This window comes from Schistocerca serialis, chromosome 11 (assembly GCF_023864345.2).
Source record: "Schistocerca serialis cubense isolate TAMUIC-IGC-003099 chromosome 11, iqSchSeri2.2, whole genome shotgun sequence".
Lineage (NCBI taxonomy): Eukaryota > Metazoa > Arthropoda > Insecta > Orthoptera > Acrididae > Schistocerca > Schistocerca serialis.
Window position 1 is genome coordinate 115,542,104 of NC_064648.1, and position 21,216 is coordinate 115,563,319.

Consider the following 21,216-nt stretch of genomic DNA (forward strand, 5'->3'; position numbering starts at 1 on the left):
CAGGCCTGTGCTGTGATAGTGCCACGCAAAACAACAAGGGGTGCAAGCCTCCCTCCATGAAAAAACACGACCACACCGTACACCACCACCTCCGAATTTTACTATTGGCACTACACACGCTGGCAGATGGCGTTCACCAGGCATTCGCCATACCCACCCACTGCCATCGGATCGCCTTATTGTGTACCGTAATTCGTCACTCCAAACAATGGTTTTCCACTGTTCAATCGTCTAGTGTTTACGCTCCTTACACCAAGCGAGGCGTCGTTTGACATTTACTGGTGTGATATGTGGCTTATGAGCACCTGCTCGACCATGAAATTCAGGTTTTCTCACCTCCCACCTAACTGTCAAACTACTCGCAGTGGATCCTGATCAAGTTTGGAATTCCTGTGTGATGGTCTGGGTAGATGTCTGTCTATTACACATTATGGCCCTCTTCAACTGTCGGTGGGCCCTGCTAGTCAGTCAACAGACAAGGCCAGCCTGTACGCTTTTGTGCTGTACATGTCCCTTTACGTTTCCACTTCACTATCACATAGGAAACAGTGGACCTAGGGATGTTAAGGAGTGGAATTCTCGTGTACAGACGTATGACACAAATGACACCCAGTCACCTGACCATGTTCGAAGTTTGTGAGTACCACGAAGTGACCCATACTGCTCTCCCATGATGTCTAATGACTGAGGTAGCTGATATGAGTACCTGGCAGTGTGGGGCACCTAATATGAAAAACGTATGTTTTGGGGGCATTCTGGATACTTTTGATCACATAGTGTATAAATTAAAGTGTGACACTTTAGTTTCTGGTTGTACATACAAGTTAATCTCAGGAACTGCTGTAGGGTTTTTGATGTGGTTTTCTCTACCAAATAGACTGATTCATGAGGAAGGTTTATGTTTCTGATTTATAAACATTTCGTGTTGGCTACAGAATGGTCCATTCAAGTACCCAGCTGCCATGAAAATGATACTGTTGCCATCTAGTGGTGATAGGCGTATGACTGCCTGACAGTAGCACCAAACCGGCGCGAGCTACCTCTGTAGCAAGGCTGATGTGTGCTACCGCCAACTTCCTAAATGACCTTGGATTCAGGACGTATTGGATATTAAACTGACAAGAACAAATTGCATAGTGTAGAGCTAATGTTTACGTGGTGTGAAGGGAAATGTGGGGAAAGTTTAAATAGAAAATGTAGTCGCTCGCACCAGACTGCCACTGCAGTCAGCCAGAACGGGTGGTGCAGTAGGTTTCAGATACCAACACTGCCATGAGATATCATGCAAAACACCAATTTAACATTGAACAGAAAACATTTTTGCCTCCTAAGGATGTTCGTGCCATGTAGATCTTACTTATGTTAAAGTGAAGATAATCAGTTACACAACAATGTTCTCTGAATTTTATTTGTAGCTGAACACATCAACGCTACCACAGACAAGTTATCTAGTTGTAGATACTTACTATAGCTCTCTCCATGTGAAGCGAGGGTGGGTCACTAGTTTTGTATATAACGACAGATTAACAGCGGGATATCTCATTGGTAAATCTTTGTTTGTTTGCGAGAAGATACTGTTATGTCTCATCTAAAAAGGAGAAACATCTTCAAGCACGTACTGGCCTGTTGAGAGTGTTCTTGGCCAATTTGCAACATTTTTTATGGCCAGAATGCGATTTTCAATCCGCAGCGGAGTGTGTGCTGACATGAAACTTCCTGGCAGACTAAAACTGTGTGCCAGAACGAGAATCGATCTCAGGATCTTTGCCTTTCGCGGCCAAGTGCTCTACCAACTTACCTATCCAAGGACGACTCACGACCCATCCTCACAGCTTCAGTGCTGTCAGTACCTCGTCTCCTACCTTCCAAACTTCACAGAAGCTCTTTGCGAATCTTGCAGAAATAGCGCTCATGGAAGAAAGGCTGTTGCGGAGACAGGGCTTAGCCACAGCCTGGGGGATGTTTCCAGAAAGAGGTTTTCACTCTGCAGCGGAGTGTGCGCTGGTATGAAACGTCGTGGCATATTAAAACATAGTGAGCGTTCGACGGTTGCCCTGGCCAATACGCCGGATTGCTCACCCAGAGGTTGCTGAGAGACTGGCCCGCCACCACTCGGCAGCCACTCTGACTGGTGGACTCTGACACTGAGACGAAGGAGTGGGGAATGACGTACCCATATGGGTTATCAGACTCACTTCTCTCTATTGTTCACAGTTTTTATGATCATGATGCACCCATTTTTCTTTCATTATCAATGACACATAACTTTTTAAGTCTACCCAACTTTCTTACCTTTTTTTGTCACTGGGCGTTGCTTCTCACTATCTCAATCTAAGTTGTATATTTTCGCTGTACTCATACTGTACATATGTAAGCTTCGTTTTTCATTTCCTGTAACTTAACATGCCAAAACAGGTTGTGGAATGAACAAAGTTCATATCAACAACTAGGGTGGCCTTTCATTTATTGGTATATGATGAAGGACGCAGTTGAGATTAAATTACCGAATGACTTTATAAATGGAGACAGGTCTTTTTTTCTTTTTAATTAATTCTGTGTGGAATCTTGCTCTATACCTGGTCAGTCAAAAGAGGATGAGGTTAGTGCTATTTACTGCCCTGTTGATGTTTTACTATCTATAACGGTTGCCATTGGCTGTCTTTGGTCATGTTATTGTGTGTATTTTCTCCGTGTGTAGTCTCTTGTTTCCTGGCTGTTGGCCCTCCCATTAAGTTTTTAAATTGCTTTGCACGGCTCTCTCTCTCTCTCTCTCGCTTTTTCTTCCTTGAAAATGAGTGGCTTTTCACATGTCAGAATATCGGCTGCCTTGGTAACCGCTTCCAGGCCACATTCCCATAAGTTGTTTGAACAAGTAGTCATTTCATATTCAATGCTAATCGCTTGATGGAAGAACAGTAAGGGCGTAAATGACACAGATATCATGCACCCAGCCATCTGCCCATACATCGCACCTATCCACCAATTCACACACCCATCCATCCACCACCCATACATGCATCAATACACCCACCAATCGCAGTGTCGCGTAGCCTCACTGTCTGAGATGCCTTGCCACAGTTGGCATGGCTCCCCATGTCGGTCTTTCGAGTCCTCCCTCAGGCATGGGTGTGTGTATTGTCCTTAGTGTAAGTTAGTTTAAGTTAGATTAAGTAGTGTGCAAGCCTAGGGACCGATGAGCTCAGCAGTTTGCTCCCATGGGAACTTACCACAATTTTCCAAAAATATCCACTAATCCACACACCCACCCAACCACACACTGATCCATCCATTGATCAGTCCATCCATTCATCCCATGCATACGTACATCCATCTACCAACCCATCCCCTGCCCGTCCACCCACCCTATCTATTCATTCATCCATTCATCTGGTAACATATATGAATTGTACAGAAAGGTTGCTCACCTGCAAAATGTCAACATAGTCCAGCTGCAACAGCTTGAGGCTCTTCTCGATGCTCTGCCGGGTCTTGCTCGCTGAAAAGTCGAACATGTGGTGAGGATGCAGTTCATAGCGGCCCACCTTGGTCCCTATGTAGTATGCCTGGCGGGGGACTTCCTTCAGGGCCTGAAAAGGCACCACTCAGTGAGGGAGTCAGCAACAAAAACATACCACATGGAATGTACCACGTGGAAATGATGCAAAACTTAATGGCATAACATGAGGCTTCTGGATCTATATCTATACCCATGTCTGTGTCTACATCCACATCTACATCTGCACCTGGCCCTTCACCAACATCTACATCTCTGTTTACATTTACATCTACATTTATATACATGTAACGACATCTATATCTATCTCTGCATGCAAAACATATCAGACATGAAAAATACCTTCAGACTTAAACACGAATTTAACAATCCGGATTCCAAAGCAGGCACCTTCTGATAGGTGTATGTATTACCGAGCCATCAGTTTTGGGAACTTACTTCTGCAAACTACTGATACGAATAATTCACAGGTAAAAAGCAGAAATCGATCTCAGGGATGATTGGTTTGGGTTACAGAGAAATGTAGGAACATGCAACGCAGTACTGACCCTACGACTCATCTTAGAAGATGGGCTAAAAAAAGGCAAACCTATCTTTATAAAATTTGTACACTTAGAGAACGTTTTTAAAAATTTAAGATGAGCACAATGTTCGAGATTCTGAAGGTAAGAGATATAAACGAAAGATTATCTACAACTTCTACATTAATCAATGGCAGTTATAGGTGTAAAAGCACAAATAGGGAAATAGTAGTTAAGAAGGTAGCGAGACAAGATTGTTGCCTATCCCTGGTGTTATTCAGTCTGTATGTTGAGCAGGCTGCGAATGAGCCCAAAGAAAGATTTGGAGAAGGAATTAAAACTTCAGGGGGAAGAAAAAGCCTTGAAGTTACCGACGACATTTAAGTTCTGAAGCAGACGGTAAATGATTTGAAAGGGGAGTTAGTCGGAATGATTTGTGTGTTGAAAAGGGGTTATAAGATGAACATCAACAAAATAAAAATAAAGATAACGGAGAAAAGTAAAATTACGTGATGCTGAGAGCGTTACATTAGAAAATGAGTCATCAAAACTAGTAGACGACTTTCGCTTTTTGGGGAGCAGAATAGTTCACGAAGGGCGAAGTAAAGAGGGCAGATTGGCAATAGCAAAAAACAAACGTTTCGCGATAAGAGAAATTTGTTGTTGTTGTTGTGGTTTTCAGTCCTAAGACTGCTTTGCTGCTGCTCTACGCGCTACTTTATCTTGTGCAAGTGCCTTCATCTCTAAATAACTATTGCAACCTCATCCTTTTGAATCTGCTTAGGGTATTCACCTCTTGGTCCCCCTCTACAACTTTTATTTCCCACAGTTCCCTCCAAGAGTACTATAAATTTATAATCCCTTGACATCTAAGAATGTGTCCTATCGATTGATCCATTGTTTTAGCCAAATTATGCTACAAATTTCCTTTCCCTCAATTTTGTACAGTGCCTCCTCATTAGTTACTCTATATATCTATCTCATCTTCAGCATTCTTCTGTAGCACCACATCCAAAAGCTTGTACTCCCTTCTTGTGTGAACCTTTATTGTTCATGTATCTCTTCCATTCTAGGCTACACTGCGGAGGAACATGTTCAGAAAGGACATCATAACGCTTAAATTTATATTCGATGTTAACAAATTTGTCTTCTTCGGAAACGCTTTTATTGCTATTGTCAGTCTATATTTTACATCCTTCCTACTTCGTCCACCATCAGTTACTTTACTGCCCAGGGAGCAGAACTAATCTACCACTTTTAATGTATCATTTCCTAGTCTATTTCCCTCAGTATCGGCTGACGACTTTCCATTACCCTCGTTTTACGTTTGTCGATATTCCTCTTGTTTTCTCTTTTATTGATCTTTACTAAAGTGCTAGCATGGACATGACAGTACGAAACAAACGAATATCATGGGCCAGGTAAAGAGAGTGGTGAACGGTGGTAGTACGTACACTACTGGCCATTAAAATTGCTACACCAAGAAGAAAAGCAGATGATAAACGGGTATACATTGCACAAATATATTATACTAGAACTGACATGTGATTACATATTCACGCAATTTGGGTGCATAGATCCTGAGAAATCAGTACCCAGAACAACCACCTCTGGCCGTAATAACGGCCTTGATACTCCTGGGCATTGAGTCATCCAGAGCTCGGATGGCGTGTACAGGTACAGCTGCCGATGCAGCTTCAACACGATACCACAGTTCATCGAGAGTAGTGACTGGCGTACTGTGACGAGCCAGTTGCCCTGCCACCATTGACCAGACGTTTTCAATTGGTGAAAGATCTGGAGAATGTGCTGGTCAGGGCAAGAGTCGAACATTTTCTGTATCCAGAAAGGCCCGTACAGGACATGCAACATGTGGTCGTGCATTATCCTGTTGAAATGTAGGGTTTCGCAGGGATCGAATGAGGGGTAGAGCCACGGGCCGTAACACATCTGAACTGTAACGTCCACTGTTCAAAGAGCCGTCAATGCGAAGAAGAAGTGACCGAGACGTGGAACCAATGGCACCCCATACCATCAAGCCAGGTGATACGCCAGTATGGCGATGACGAATACACGCTTCCAATGTGCGTTCACCGCGATGTCGCCAAACACAGATGCGGCCATCGTGATGCTGTAAACAGAACCTGGATTCATTCGAAAAAGATGACGTTTTGCCATTCGTGCACCCAGGTTCGTCGTTGAGTACACCATCGCAGACGCTCCTGTCTGTGAAGCAGCGTCAAGGGTAACCGCAGCCACGGTCTTCGAGCTGATAGTCCGTGCTGCTGCACGCGTCGTCGAACTGTTCGTGCAGATGGTTGTTGTCTTGCAAACGCCCCAGTCTGTTGCCTAAGGGATCGAGACGTGGCTGCACGATCCGTTACAGCCATGCGGATAAGATGCCTGTCATCTCGACTGCTAGTGATAAGAGGCCGTTGGGATCCAGCACGGCGTTCCGTATTACCTTCCTGAACCCACTGATTCCATATTCTGCTAACAGTCATTGGATCGCGACCAACACGAGCAGCAATGTCGCGGTACGATAAACCGCAATCGCGATAGGCTACAATCTGACCTCTATCAAAGTCTGAAACGTGATGGTACGCATTTCTCCTCCTTACACGAGGCATCACAACAACATTTCACCAGGCAACGCCGGTCAACTGCTGTTTGTGTATGAGAAATCGGTTGGAAACTTTCCTCATTTCAGCTCGTTGTAGGTGTCGCCACCGGCGTGAACCTTGTGTGAATGCTCTGAAAAGGTAATCATTTGCATATCACAGCATCTTCTTCCTGTCGGTTGAATTTCGCGTCTGTAGCACGTCATCTTGGTGGTGTAGCAGTTTTAATGCCCAGTAGTGCAGTTGTGTGACTTGACATATGTATTGTTTGTAGACCACCTAATAACAGTGTACATAGCAATAAGTACAAATTTCAGGCATTACCTCTCATGACAGACAACGCAGAGACTAACGGACTTCACTTAACGACTGAGAGTAATGGCGTTTACGTAGAGTTGTCAGTGCTAGCAGACAAGCAACACAGCATGAAATAACAGCAGAAATGTATGTGAGGCGAACCACGAACGTATCCGTTAGCACAGAGCGGCGAAATTTGGCGTTGTAGGGCTGTGGCAGCAGGGGACCGACAAGAGTGCCTTTGCTAACAGCGCGACATCGCCTGCTGCGCCTCTCCTGGGCTCGTGACCGTATCAGTTTGTACCCTAGGCTGGAAAACGGTAGCCTCGTCACGTGAGCCCCTATTTCAGTTGGTATTTAGAGGGAGACAGAGACTGGAATACATCCAGCAAATAATTGGGAGCGTAGGCTGGAAGTGCTACTTTGAGATGAAGAGGTTGGCATAGGAGAGGAATTCGTGGTGGGCCAGATCAAACCAGTCAGAAGACTGATGACCTCAAAAAAACAAAAAAGACAGAGGCTTACAGACAGTCGCCTTTCCCCCACATCATTTGCGAGTGGAACAGGAAAAGACTAGTGGTGCTAAGTGGTATTCTCCACCATGCACTGTAATGTGGTTTGTGGACTGAGTGTTAGATTTATATATAGAATTTACCGTGGCGGTCTGTGTAATGTAGCCTTCCACAGACAACCTTATGCAAACAACAACTTGTTCGGTTAGTATGTTTTGTTCTTTTTCAGCTAGGCTAGGCTGGGCCGGCCTGGACTGTTGTCTGGTGGCTTAACTTACCCAGGATGTCTTCGGAGCGGCCCTGTCCGTACCAAGGGGCCGTGTCGATGTAGTTGACCCCCTGGCGGATGGCCTCTCTGATGGTGGCGATGCACTTCTCCTCTGTGATGCTCCTGCAAACAGCAGAGTACTTCGTTACAATATTTCTTCCAAATGTACTGGAGGAGAAGCAACTACAGTGACACGCCCGCCAATTCCACTGTACAGAACAGGTTATTAGGATTGTGCAAAGGGTCAAATAAGGTGTCGGTCAGGTGCACTCAAAGTTGTAATTTATTGTAATTTAATAACACTTTTAAACCAAATTGGCCAATGCACCCACCCGACTGCACCATGCAGAGATAAATCCCTGGTCTGCGGCAACCGACTGGCTCCTCTCAGATTGCCGACAACGTAGTAACTAAGCATGCACGAAGACAACTCGGGAGTCAATGCACACACACACACAGCCGACTCATGAACGATTGGCGAGCGAAAACCCACCGTCCGGTAGGAAGATCGACCGAGGATCCACCAGGACTGTGGCCCGACTCAAGAGATGCGTGGCTGCAATGGTTGGGCGAGCCATGTCGACGCAGACCCCACTGCTCCAACCCGACTGCACCAGTACCGCATTGCAAGTCCAGACTGCGCTCCAGACACGTTCCAACTGACTGGCAGGCAGAACTCGCGACACAAAATCGCCACTCGAAATCGCTTACGGCAGGCGACGACTGGGAAGTACACTGCTGGCCATTAAAATTGCTACACCACGAAGATGACGTGCTACAGAGGCGAAATTTAACCGACAGGAAGAAGATGCTGTGATATGCAAATGATTAGCTTTTCAGAGCATTCACACAAGGTTGGCGCCGGTGGCGACACCTACAACGTGCTTACATGAGCGAAATTTTCAAACCGATTTCTCATCAGCAAACAGAAGTTGACCGGCGTTGCCTGGTGAAACTTTGTTGTGATACCTCGTGTAAGGAGGAGAAATGCGAACCATCACGTTTCCGACTTTGATAAAGGTAGGATTGTAGCCTATCGCGATTGCGGTTTATCGTACCGCGACATTGCTGCTCGTGTTGGTCGCGATCCAATGACTGTTAGCAGAATACAGAGTCGGTGGGTTCAGGAAGGTAATACGGAACGCCGTGCTGGATCCCAACGGCCTCGTATCACTAGCAGTCGAGATGACAGGCATCTTATCCGCATGGCTGTAACGGATCGTGCAGCCACGTCTCGATCCCTTAGGCAAGAAGGCAACAGATGGGGGCGTTTGCAGGACGACAACCATCTGCACGAACAGTTCGACGACGTTTGTAGCAGCACGGACTCTCAGCTCGGAGACCGTGGCTGTGCTTACCCTTGATGCTGCATCACAGACAGGAGCGCCTGCGATGGTATCCTCAGCGACAAACCTGGGTGCACGAATGGCAAAATGTCATTTTTTCGGATGAATCCAGGTTCTGTTTACAGCATCATGATGGTCGCATCCATGTTTGGCGACATCGCGGTGAACGCACATTGGAAGCGTGTATTGGTCATCGCCATACTGGCATATCACCCGGCGTGATGGTATAGGGTGCCATTGGTTATATGTCTCAGTCACCTGTTGTTCGCACTGACGGCACTTTGAACAGTGGACGTTACATTATAGATGTGTTATGACCCGTGGCTCTACCCTTCAGTCGATCCCTGCGAAACCCTACATTTCAGCAGGATAATGCACGACCGCATGGTGCAGGTCTTGCACGGGCCTTTCTGGATACAGAAGATGTTCGACTGCTGCCCTGATCAGCACTTTCTCTAGATCTCTCACCAACTGAACACGACTGGTCAATGGTGGCCGAGCAAGTGGCTCGTCACAATACGCCAGTCACTACTCTTGATGAACTGTGGTATCGTGTTGAAGCTGCATGGGCAGCTGTACGTGTACACACCATCCAAGCTCCGTTTGACTGAATGCCCAGGCGTATCAAGGCCATTATTATGGCCACAGGTGGTTGTTCTGGGTACTGATTTCTCAGGATCTATGCACCCAAATTGCGTGAAAATGTAATCACATGTCAGTTCTAGTATAATATATTTGTCCAATGAATACCCGTTTCTCATCTGCATTTCTTCTTGGTGTAGCAATTTTACTGGGCAGTAGTGTAATAGCAGTCGAGCAAAGATACTACGAGAGGGGACATATCGATAGCGCTGGTAGCGCCGGTCATGGTCCGGCAAAGCAGCAGGAGTGCGACAAGGGGACGTGCTGTCCCCAGTGCTCTTGAGTTATGCTCTTGAAAAAGCTGTTGGAGAATGGAGAAAAGCGGGTGCACCAGCACACAGACTGGGACCAAGACGTAGGGGCATAGAATTACACTGTTTAGCATTTGCTGACGACATGGCACTGATCGCACAAGATATTACCAATGCACAGAAACAGCTAGAATTATTACATGAGCAGGCTGCGAAAATAGGATTACAAATTTCATTTGAAAAAACAAAATTCATGGCTGACATCAAAGATGCACCTTCTGTTTTCAAAATTGGTAATAAGTATACCTCTCGAGTAAAAGAATTTAAATATTAAGGTGAATGGATTGTAGAAAATTGTAATGAAAAGAAATCTGTCAGATCAAGAGTCCAGAAAATGGAGACGGCGTTTTAGTTAACAAAAAACATTTACAACAAAAAGAGTCTCTTGTGGAATTGCAAAATACGACACTACACAACAGTAATTAAGCCCGAAGCTCTCTACGCATCTGAGACACTAAACCTTCAACACAGAACACTAAAAGGGGAATTAGAAGTGAAAGAACGTAAAGTAATGAGGAAAATCCTAGGACCAAGAACTGAAGATGGTGTGCATTATCCAAAACCCAATGCAGAAATATATAAAAATATCTCCAAAATAACAGACACAATGCCCATGAGAAGAATCCAGTTCATGGGGCATTTAGAAAGAATGGACTCAAACAGGTTAGCGTACAAAATCCATACATTTTTAAGAACAAAACTACAAGACCGAACTGGTACAAACAGACGGTAAAAGACCTGAGAATTAGGGTCTCCAAATCTACATGAAGAAATGAAATCAGAAAAATCACAAACACACGGGGTTTTGAGGAAGAAGAGAGAAAAACTAATCGACGTACGTGGTCTACGCAACGAAAGTTACCCCATTCGATGCTTGTGAAGGAATACTGGGCGAAAAGGAAGGCCAACAAATGTTGATTACGCGTGGTCCTAAGTGATCCATCCGCGAAGAAGAAGAAGAAGTAAAAAGTCCTAGTTGTAGCAAGCGCAAGTGTGAAGGTTAGTCAAGAGTGAAAGTGATCAGTTGATTGTGAAGTATTAATAACAGTAATTCATAGCAATTTCTCAGTAAAAAGATTGTTACAAGACTCGTAACAATATTTTTACTAATAACGTAACAATAGTTTCCCATGCCTAACTAGTAATACGAGTTATATATGGGAAACTATTGATACATATATCTCTGGTAATGGTGACTTTCCAGAAGATTCCTAAAAACTCATTGTTCCTATATAGGCCCTCTATCGAATACACTAGAAAGGAACGGGATTGACAATAAAAGTTCCACACACATAAATTGCCGGATGACGACATCATTGGAAACTCGCCCTTATATTATACGTCGTAAGGTACAAATTGGCTTTTCGCTTTCACAGTAGGTATTCGTTCACACTCCATGAAAGTCTGGAAGCGAACATTCTGGTAGCGAATGTTCTCGAAACAATCGAGCCACATAGCTACATCTACGTAACTATTCTGCTATTCACAATACAGTGCCTGGCAGAGGGTTCAATGAACCACACCTTCATGCTGTCTCTCTACCGTTCCACTCTCGAACGGCACGCGGTAAAAACGAGCAGTTAAATTTTTCTGTGCGAGCCCTGATTTCTCTTATTTTATCGTGATGATCATTTCTCCCTATGTAGGTGGGTGCCAACAGAATGTTTTCGCAATCGGAGGAGAAAACTGGTGATTGAAATTTCACGAGAAGATCCCGTCGCGCCGAGATACGCCTTTGTTTTAATGACTGCCACTCCAATTTACGTAGCATGTCTGCGGCACTATCTCCCCTATTTCGTGATAATACAAAACGAGCTGTCCTTCTTTGTACTTTTTCTATGTCATCTGTCAGTCCCACCTGATGGGGATCCCGCACCGCACAGCAATACTCCAGAATGGGGCGGACAAGCGTGGTGTAAGCAGTCTCTTTGGTAGACCTGTTGCACCTTCTAAGTGTTCTGCCAATGTAATCGCAGTCTTTGGTTTGCTCTAGCCACAATATTATCTATGTGATCGTTCCAATGTAGGTTATTTGTAATTGTAATCCCTAAGTATTTAGTTGAATTTACAGCCTTCAGATTTGTGTGACGAATCGTGTAATCGAAATGTAGCGGATTTCTTTTAGTACTCATGTGAATAACTTCGCACTTTTCTTTATTCAGGGTCAATTGCCACTTTTCGCACCATACAGATATCTAAATAATTTTGCAATTAGTTTTGGTCTTCTGATGACTTTACAAGACGGTAAATGACAGCATCATCTGCAAACAATCTAAGACAGCTACTCAGATTGTCTCGTATGTCGTTAATATAGATCGGGAACAATAGAGGGCCTACAACACTTCCTTGGGGAACGCCGGATATTACTTCTGTTTTACTCGATGACTTTCCGTCTATTACTACGAACTGCGACCTTTCTGACAGGAAATCACGAATCCAGTCGCACAACTGAGGCGATACTCCGTAGACACACAGTTTCATTAGAAGGCGTTTGTGAGGAACGGTGTCGACAGCTTTCCGGAAATCTAAAAATATGGAATCAATTTGACATCCCCTGTCGATAGCACTTATTACTTCATGGGTATAAAGAGCTAGTTGTGTTTCACAAGAACGATATTTTCTGAATCCGTGCTGACTATATGTCAATAAATCGTTTTCTTCGCGGTACTTCATAATGTTCGAATACAGTATATGTTCTAAAACCCTACTGCAAATCGACGTTAGTGATATGGGCCTGTAATTCAGCGGATTGCTCCTACTTCCCTTTTTGGGTATTGGTGTGACTTGAGCAATTTTCCAGTCTTTAGGTACGGATCTTTCTGTGAGCGAGTGGTTGTATATAATTGCTAAATATGGAGCTATTTTATCAGCATACTCTGAGGAACCTGACTGGTATGCGATCTGGACCGGAGGTGTTGCCTTTATTTTGTGATTTAAGCTGCTTTGTTACACCGAGGATATCTACTCCTATGTTTCTCATCTTGGGAGTTGTTCTTGATTGGAATTCAGGAATATTTACTTCGTTTTCTTTGGTGAAGGAGTTTCGGAAAACCGTATTTAATAACTCTGCGTTAGTGGTACTGGCGTCAGTGACTTCACCGTTGTTATCGCGCAGTGAAGGTACTGATTGAATCCTGCCACTGGTGTGCTTTATGTACGACCAGAATCTCTTTGGGTTTCATGATATAAGCGAAGCGGAGCCAATGCCAGGTAGTCAGTTTGAAAGTTACAGTAGTCGCGATAACTTGGAAGTCATAAAAAGCGAACAACTGCTATAGAATTCATCATTTAAGGAAGAGAACAATTGTAACTTTCTCATACCATAAGACAGCATTGTCTTGTATATGTGTATAATCAGTTTAAATGAAACATTGTTAAACGTTACATGTAAGTTGATTATTTTTTATTACGGTAAAAGCAAAGGCAGCACTAGATATCTTTAGCGCCACCACGCTGGTGTTTTTCTACATTCGCCACTGTGGCGAACGGGTTTCTGCGGACTCATTGTGTAACTATGGCGGATACGTTGAACGCCTGTGTCAGACAATCGCCGGCCGTTGTGACCGAGCGGTTCTAGGCGCTTCAGTCCGGAACCGCGTGACTGCTACGGTCGCAGGTTCGAATCCTGCCTCGGGCATGGATGTGTGTGATGCCCTTAGGTTAGTTAGGTTTAAGTAGTTCTACGAGTTGCATTCAAGTTCTAAGGCCTCCGATTTTTTTTTTCTAATTAACTACTCAATCGAAATCGATGAAACTGGCGTTACTTCTCGACGTAATCGCCCTGCAGACGTACACATTTTTCACAACGCTGACACCATGATTCCATGGCAGCGGCGAAGGCTTCTTTAGGAGTCTGTTTTGACAACTGGAAAATCGCTGAGGCAATAGCAGCACGGCTGGTGAATGTGCGGCCACGGAGAGTGTCTTTCATTGTTGGAAAAAGCCAAAAGTCACTAGGAGCCAGGTCAGGTGAGTAGGGAGCATGAGGAATCACTTCAGAGTTGTTATCACGAAGAAACTGTTGCGTAACGTTAGCTCGATGTGCGGGTGCGTTGTCTCGGTGAAACAGCACACGCGCAGCCCTTCCCGGACGTTTTTGTTGCAGTGCAGGAAGGAATTTGTTCTTCAAAACATTTTCGCATGATGCACCTGTTACCGTAGTGCCCTTTGGAACGCAATGGGTAAGGATTACGCCCTCGCTGTTCCAGAACATGGACACCATCATTTTTTCAGCACTGGCGGTTACCCGAAATTTTTTTGGTGGCGGTGAATCTGTGTGCTTCCATTGAGCTGACTGGCGCTTTGTTTCTGGATTGAAAAATGGCATCCACGTCTCATCCATTGTCACAATCGACGAAAAGAAAGTCCCATTCGTGCTGTCGTTACGCGTCAACATTGTTCGGCAACATGCCACACGGGCAGCCGTGTGGTCGTCCGTCAGCATTCGTGCACCCAGCTGGTTGACACTTTTCGCATTTAAGGTCGTCATGCAGGATTGTGTGCACAGAACCCACAGAAATGCCAACTCTGGAGGCGATCTGTTCAACAGTCATTCGGCGATCCCCCAAAACAATTCTCTCCACTTTCTCGATCATGTCATCAGACTGGCTTGTGCGAGCCCGAAGTTGTTTCGGTTTGTTGTCACACGATGTTCTTCCTTCATTAAACTGTTGCACCCACGAACGCACTTTTGACACATCCATAACTCCATCACCACATGTCTCCTTCAACTGTCGATGAATTTCATTTGGTTTCACACCACGCAAATTCAGAAAACGAATGATTGCACGCTGTTCAAGTAAGGAAAACGTCGCCATTTTAAGTATTTAAAATAGTTCTCATTCTCGCCGCTGGCGGTAAAATTCCATCTGCCGTACGGTGCTGCCATCTCTGGGACGTATTGACAATGAACACGGCCTCATTTTTAAACAATGCGCATGTTTCTATCTCTTTCCAGTCTGGAGAAAAAAAATCGGAGTCCTTAGAACTTGAATGCACCTCGTAAGTGCTAGAAGACTGATGACCTCAGATGTAAAGCCCCATAGTGCTCAAAGCCATTTGAACCATTTTTGTCAGACAATCGGGGACGGCCCGGCGATTTACACGAACAACCTGTTTCTCGGACCCGTTCACGCCATTGTCTAATGCTCTGTGCTGTAGGGGGATCCACACCGTACCTAGTATGAAAGTCACGCTGAACATATATTACTGACCCGCACTGCACAAAACTTAGAACACAAAACGCTTTCTGTTGTGCCTACACCATTTTTACTACAACTGAAGTGGGTGCACACTGCTGCTACCTAGTGGGAAGCTTGTAAAACTCGAGACTTTGCTCTTTCCAACAGCACATTTGAGCCGTGGACGGCTCGCCATCCCACCGTTTGGTATTTTACACCCTGTTTTAACGTATTTCCATCTCACCATGTTGATTTAAATTACTGGCGTAACCGATTTGTGCTTGGTGTAAAGAATAGCAGCTAACTCTAAATATAGATAAATGCAAATTAATGCAGATGAATAGGAAAAAGAATCCTGTAATGTTCGAATACTCCATTAGTAGTGTAGCGCTTGACACAGTCACGTCGATTAAATATTTGGGCATAACATTGCAGAGTGATATGAAGTGGGCCAAGCATGTAATTGCAGTTGTGGGGAAGGCAGATAGTCGTCTTCGGTTCATTGGTAGAATTTTGAGAAGATGTGGTTAATCTGTAAAGGAGACCGCTTATAAAACACTAATACGACCTATTCTTGAGTACTGCTCGAGCGTTTGGGATCCCCATCAGGTCGGATTGAGGGAGCACATAGAAGCAATTCAGAGGCGGGCTGCTAGATTTGTTACTGGTAGGTTTGATCGACATGCAAGTGTTAGGGAAATGCTTCAGGAACTCGGGTGGGAGTCTCTAGAGGAAAGGAGGCGATCTTTTCGTGCATGGCTACTGAGGAAATTTAGAGAACCAGCATTTGAGGCTGACTGCAGTACAATTTTACTGCCGCCAACTTATATTTCGTGGAAAGACCACAAAGATAAGTGAGGTTAGGGCTCGTACAGAGGCATATACGCAGTCATTTTTTCCTCGTTCTGTTTGGGAGTGGGACAGGGAGAGAAGATGCTAGTTGTGGTACGAGGTACCCTCTGCCTCTCACCGTATGGTGGATTGCGGAGTATGTATGTAGATGTAGATGTAGCTGCTGCTTTGCCTGACCATCATAGGCGCTAGCAGCGTGTACCGATATATCCCCTCTGATGCGATCTTTGCTCAGCTGCTATGACTTCCCGGTTGTCATCTGTCGTGGACTGTGAACTCCCCCTTGCGGATGATGCTCTCTCTCCCTCCATCTATCCCTCCTATCAACTCTGATCCTCACCCCCCTCCTCCTTTCTTCTGTCCTTTCCCTGGGCTCCCTCTTCCCCCTTCCATCCTGTGTTTCTCCCCACATAACCTCTCCCTACCTCCATTCTCCCCCCCCCCCCCCTGAGTCCTTTTCTAAACCCCTCCTCTGCCTTCTCCACTCCCTGTCGCGTCTGCCCTGCACCCCTCCCCCCCTTATGGGTCCTCATCCTCCATCGGCTCCTTTCCCGCCTCCTCCCCCCTTCGTTTTTCCTCTCCTTCCCCCCTTTTTATTTTCCCATCATCTGTCCAGTTTCCCCCCACCTGCCCACAGCTGTGGTATGTCATATTTGCCAACTTTTTAGTGCAGTGGTCAAGTGAATGTTGAGTGTTGTTCGTCTCTCCAAAGTATTGGAACAGAAATCATGCTGTTGCTGGGTGTGAATTTTATGTCTTTTGTGAACAGAAACCAGACTGTCACCATGTTTCATAATTGTCTGTCTATTATTTCACCTGTCTGCCTCATATGTATTTTATTAGCATCATCATCCCTTTGTTCTATGTTTCAAGCTCCACGATTTTTTCGCCATGTTACCATTTAAGCCTCCGATTTTATCGCCTCTTTTTTTATTACTTATTACCTTCATCTTTTTAAAACAAATTCTGTAGGCTGAAGAGCGGCATACTAAGCTGCTGCCAGCCTGCCCCCTTTGGGGGGAATCGAAACTCAATAAAGAAAGAACAAAAAACTGCTCTGGAGTCAGTAAGAACGTGCGAGGAGGAGAGCTCACGGTGGCAGTTTGGGTCACAAATGAGTTGGGCCCTGGCAGACAGTTGCAATGCATCTGGAGCGCAGCCCGGGCCAGCCAGTCGCCGGCTCGCAGCATCAGTGAGCCCTGCGTGGACGTCGCCCGCCCGTCCGTTGCCGCCACGCATCACTTAGGCCGGGCCTGACTTTTATTGGTCTGTCAGTTGGTCCGAGGACATCTCCGTGCGGCGTGGTTGACTGGGGCCGCTGGCGGCGTCTGCGCAGTGTCGGAGTCTGTCTGGAGCTGTCTGATTGGTATGACCATCGTCGCTCCTCGACCCGGGACGTGAAGGTTGAGTGGTTTTGAGCATTATGTTGTTCGTTCCGGCGTTGCTGTTGTGGAGGTTTTCCTGTGAGCAACAATGAGTGACGTGTATCCAAGGTTCTCAGGTGTCCGGCCGGATCCGATCGTTCGAATTTCCACGATATTTCGGCGAATAACCGTTCCGCCATCATCGGGTGGTGCTTATGGAATGGTCTGTCGAGCTGTGTCCGTGGTATTTATGTCCGCGGGGTCCCGAGTCGTACCCCGGCGAGGAGAATAACAAATGAAGTACGGCACGCGCGTACCGAAGCGATGGCTCTGCTGCCAGCGCTACGGAAGCCCAGCAGCGTACTTCGCGGTGACGTTGAATCCGTGATACGTGGAAAGAAACAAGGTCTCACAGTAGAATGGCAGGAAAGTATCGGAAAGTGTTTAATTTGTAACTACATAAGACGAAAAAGTAGCTTTTGTGAGAGTTTGTGTAGTCCGTTTTTCGGTTTGTATTTCCGTTTTTGAGTGCGCTTTTGCCTCAGAAAGTAAGGGCGTATCGAGTTGAAATTGTTATGGCGTACTGAGGTCGGTGGTCGCTTGGCGGTGTCAAAGTTTTAAGATTGTATGTGAATTCAGTGAGAAGTTACGGTCACTTATGTCGCGTGTTTTGAAACACGAAGAGAAGAGACGCCAATGCGGCGTCTAGCCCAGCTACGTTAGTTTGCGTTGACGTAGAACCATGAGACGCGGAAAGAAACTAGGTTGTCACAGTAGAACGAAAGGACAGTAACGGAAAGTGTGTAATTTGTAATTACAAAAGCCGAAAAAACAGTGTTTAAAAGGAGCTTTCCCCTGAGATTTTCATCCGGAGGCCCATCTACACTTGCTTAACGCAAGAAGGTCGGTATTCTGCAGACGGAATGGCCGTAGGCTCGAATGTAGTGAAGGCGCCTTCAGCTGCTCTTCACACACAAAGAATCGTAATTTGATGCAAGTATGGCCTTCCTGCACTGTGTACAATGCAGCAATGAAACATATGACGTCACCTTATTGGACAGATGCCTGCAGTGAACACCGGCGTGTTCGACGATACGAGGAACGGAGCTGGACTTGCAGGCTGTTTCCGCGCTGCTGAAGAGTGCATTTACGCTCCAGTGTGCCGTCGTAGCAGAGGAAAATACACTCCTGGAAATTGAAATAAGAACACCGTGAATTCATTGTCCCAGGAAGGGGAAACTTTATTGACACATTCCTGGGGTCAGATACATCACATGATCACACTGACAGAACCACAGGCACATAGACACAGGCAACAGAGCATGCACAATGTCGGCACTAGTACAGTGTATATCCACCTTTCGCAGCAATGCAGGCTGCTATTCTCCCATGGAGACGATCGTAGAGATGCTGGATGTAGTCCTGTGGAACGGCTTGCCATGCCATTTCCACCTGGCGCCTCAGTTGGACCAGCGTTCGTGCTGGACGTGCAGACCGCGTGAGACGACGCTTCATCCAGTCCCAAACATGCTCAATGGGGGACAGATCCGGAGATCTTGCTGGCCAGGGTAGTTGACTTACACCTTCTAGAGCACGTTGGGTGACACGGGATACATGCGGACGTGCATTGTCCTGTTGGAACACCAAGTTCCCTTGCCGGTCTAAGAATGGTAGAACGATGGGTTCGATGACGGTTTGGATGTACCGTGCACTATTCAGTGTCCCCTCGACGATCACCAGTGGTGTACGGCCAGTGTAGGAGATCGCTCCCCACACCATGATGCCGGGTGTTGGCCCTGTGTGCCTCGGTCGTATGCAGTCCTGATTGTGGCGCTCACCTGCACGGCGCCAAACACGCATACGACCATCATTGGCACCAAGGCAGAAGCGACTCTCATCGCTGAAGACGACACGTCTCCATTCGTCCCTCCATTCACGCCTGTCGCGACACCACTGGAGGCGGGCTGCACGATGTTGGGGCGTGAGCGGAAGACGGCTTAACGGTGTGCGGGACCGTAGCCCAGCTTCATAGTGACGGTTGCGAATGGTCCTCGCCGATACCCCAGGAGCAACAGTGTCCCTAATTTGCTGGGAAGTGGCGGTGCGGTCCCCTACGGCACTGCGTAGGATCCTACGGTCTTGGCGTGCATCCGTGCGTCGCTGCGGTCCGGTCCCAGGTCGACGGGCACGTGCACCTTCCGCCGACCACTGGCGACAACATCGATGTACTGTCGAGACCTCACGCCCCACGTGTTGAGCAATTCGGCGGTACGTCCACCCAGCCTCCCGCATGCCCACTATACGCCCTCGCTCAAAGTCCGTCAACTGCACATACGGTTCACGTCCACGCTGTCGCGGCATGCTACCAGTGTTAAAGACTGCGATGGAGCTCCGTATGCCACGGCAAACTGGCTGACACTGACGGCGGCGGTGCACAAATGCTGCGCAGCTAGCGCCATTCGACGGCCAACACCGCGGTTGCTGGTGTGTCCGCTGTGCCGTGCGTGTGATCATTGCTTGTACAGCCCTCTCGCAGTGTCCGGAGCAAGAATGGTGGGTCTGACACACCGGTGTCAATGTGTTCTTTTTTCCATTTCCAGGAGTGTAGATCAGGGGGGTCACACGATTTCCGAATTTTCGGCGACTGGGTATTAGAATGCACTGTGCCAGTTGCAAACATAGTGTTTAATAACTCGGTCGCGGCGTGTAAGAGTGCGTGCGACATGGTGCGAAATGTTAAATGCACTTCCTATCGGAGTATTTGGTAGCTTCTAAGGCTTCTCTTTGTTAAGGAATATTGTTGACAGGAGGGAAGGCTACACAAATTCAGGAAGCTGCATTCTTTATTCGTCGCTACATTTCACATATGTTAGAATTTTGAAATATTGCCACTGTTCAGACATATCTTCAAGAGAGTAGTTTGCAAACCATTCTCTTCTTGATACGGCCCGCTTCGAATAATTATTACTGTTAATGTTAATAATTATTACTGTCAATGTTAATAATTGTTGGTGTTAATGAAAAAGCGTCATCACCAACTTAAACCGCATCTTACAGCATGCTGAGTATTCTCGATTGTAATGCACGCAATATGATATGTAATATCAGCTCTGCTTCATGCATTACAGTACCTTTATTCCTTATCGCATAATTAACTCTTTTTAGAAGAAACGTTAACAATTCTGGTGACATTCTAAGTTGATTAAAAGAACTTCCTGGATCTTCCGTTATAAATTGTTTCAGCAAGGATGCTGAGCAACCGAGCTGACGTCTTTTCTTCATCCAGTCACGAATCGAAATACGTTTCTTATTTTTGTTTGTTATGCAGCGATTCCACGCAACAAGCTTTAACTCCATCACAAGTCGTGCGACGTGCAGCTGCCAAAACTTTCATTTCAGACACGACTCAGGGGCCCACAAAACGACGAAACTGAAGTGTATACTGACGTCGCCGTGTCTACAGTCAAATATGAAACCACTTGCGCGCAACTCATTCCACGCAACGAGTGGCGCAACCCAATGTCGTCGGGTAAACTAGGCTTAAGGTCTTAGCTTCCAGCTCTAGCCACATCTGTGGTTCTGCAACTTCGCTGTCAGCGGCAGTTGCATCTAGTGTGACACGCTTTTGTCCCGGTGATAAAGCCAATGGCGGCGGTCCTGAGGTCATACAGAGCTCGAAGTGTTGGAATCACATATAAAACATACTCCAGTAAGGTTACACGCCAGTCAGTCTATTCCAGTAGCTTCTTCAAGACTTTGTACGACAGACGAAGTCAGTCATATCGTGT

General features: G+C 46.1%; 1 protein-coding gene across 1 annotated transcript in view; it reads right to left on the minus strand.

Annotated features, from left to right (window-relative positions):
- The window catches only part of LOC126426516 (uncharacterized), a 46,962-nt gene that overhangs the window by 21,548 nt on the left and 4,198 nt on the right, over positions 1-21,216 (minus strand). The window contains exons 2-4 of the mRNA XM_050088421.1: positions 18,546-18,616; positions 7,715-7,856; positions 3,426-3,587 (exon numbers count right to left, since the gene is read on the minus strand). Of these exons, the coding sequence (XP_049944378.1) occupies positions 3,426-3,587; positions 7,715-7,856; positions 18,546-18,616 (375 nt within the window). The remainder of the gene's footprint in view (positions 1-3,425; positions 3,588-7,714; positions 7,857-18,545; positions 18,617-21,216) is intronic.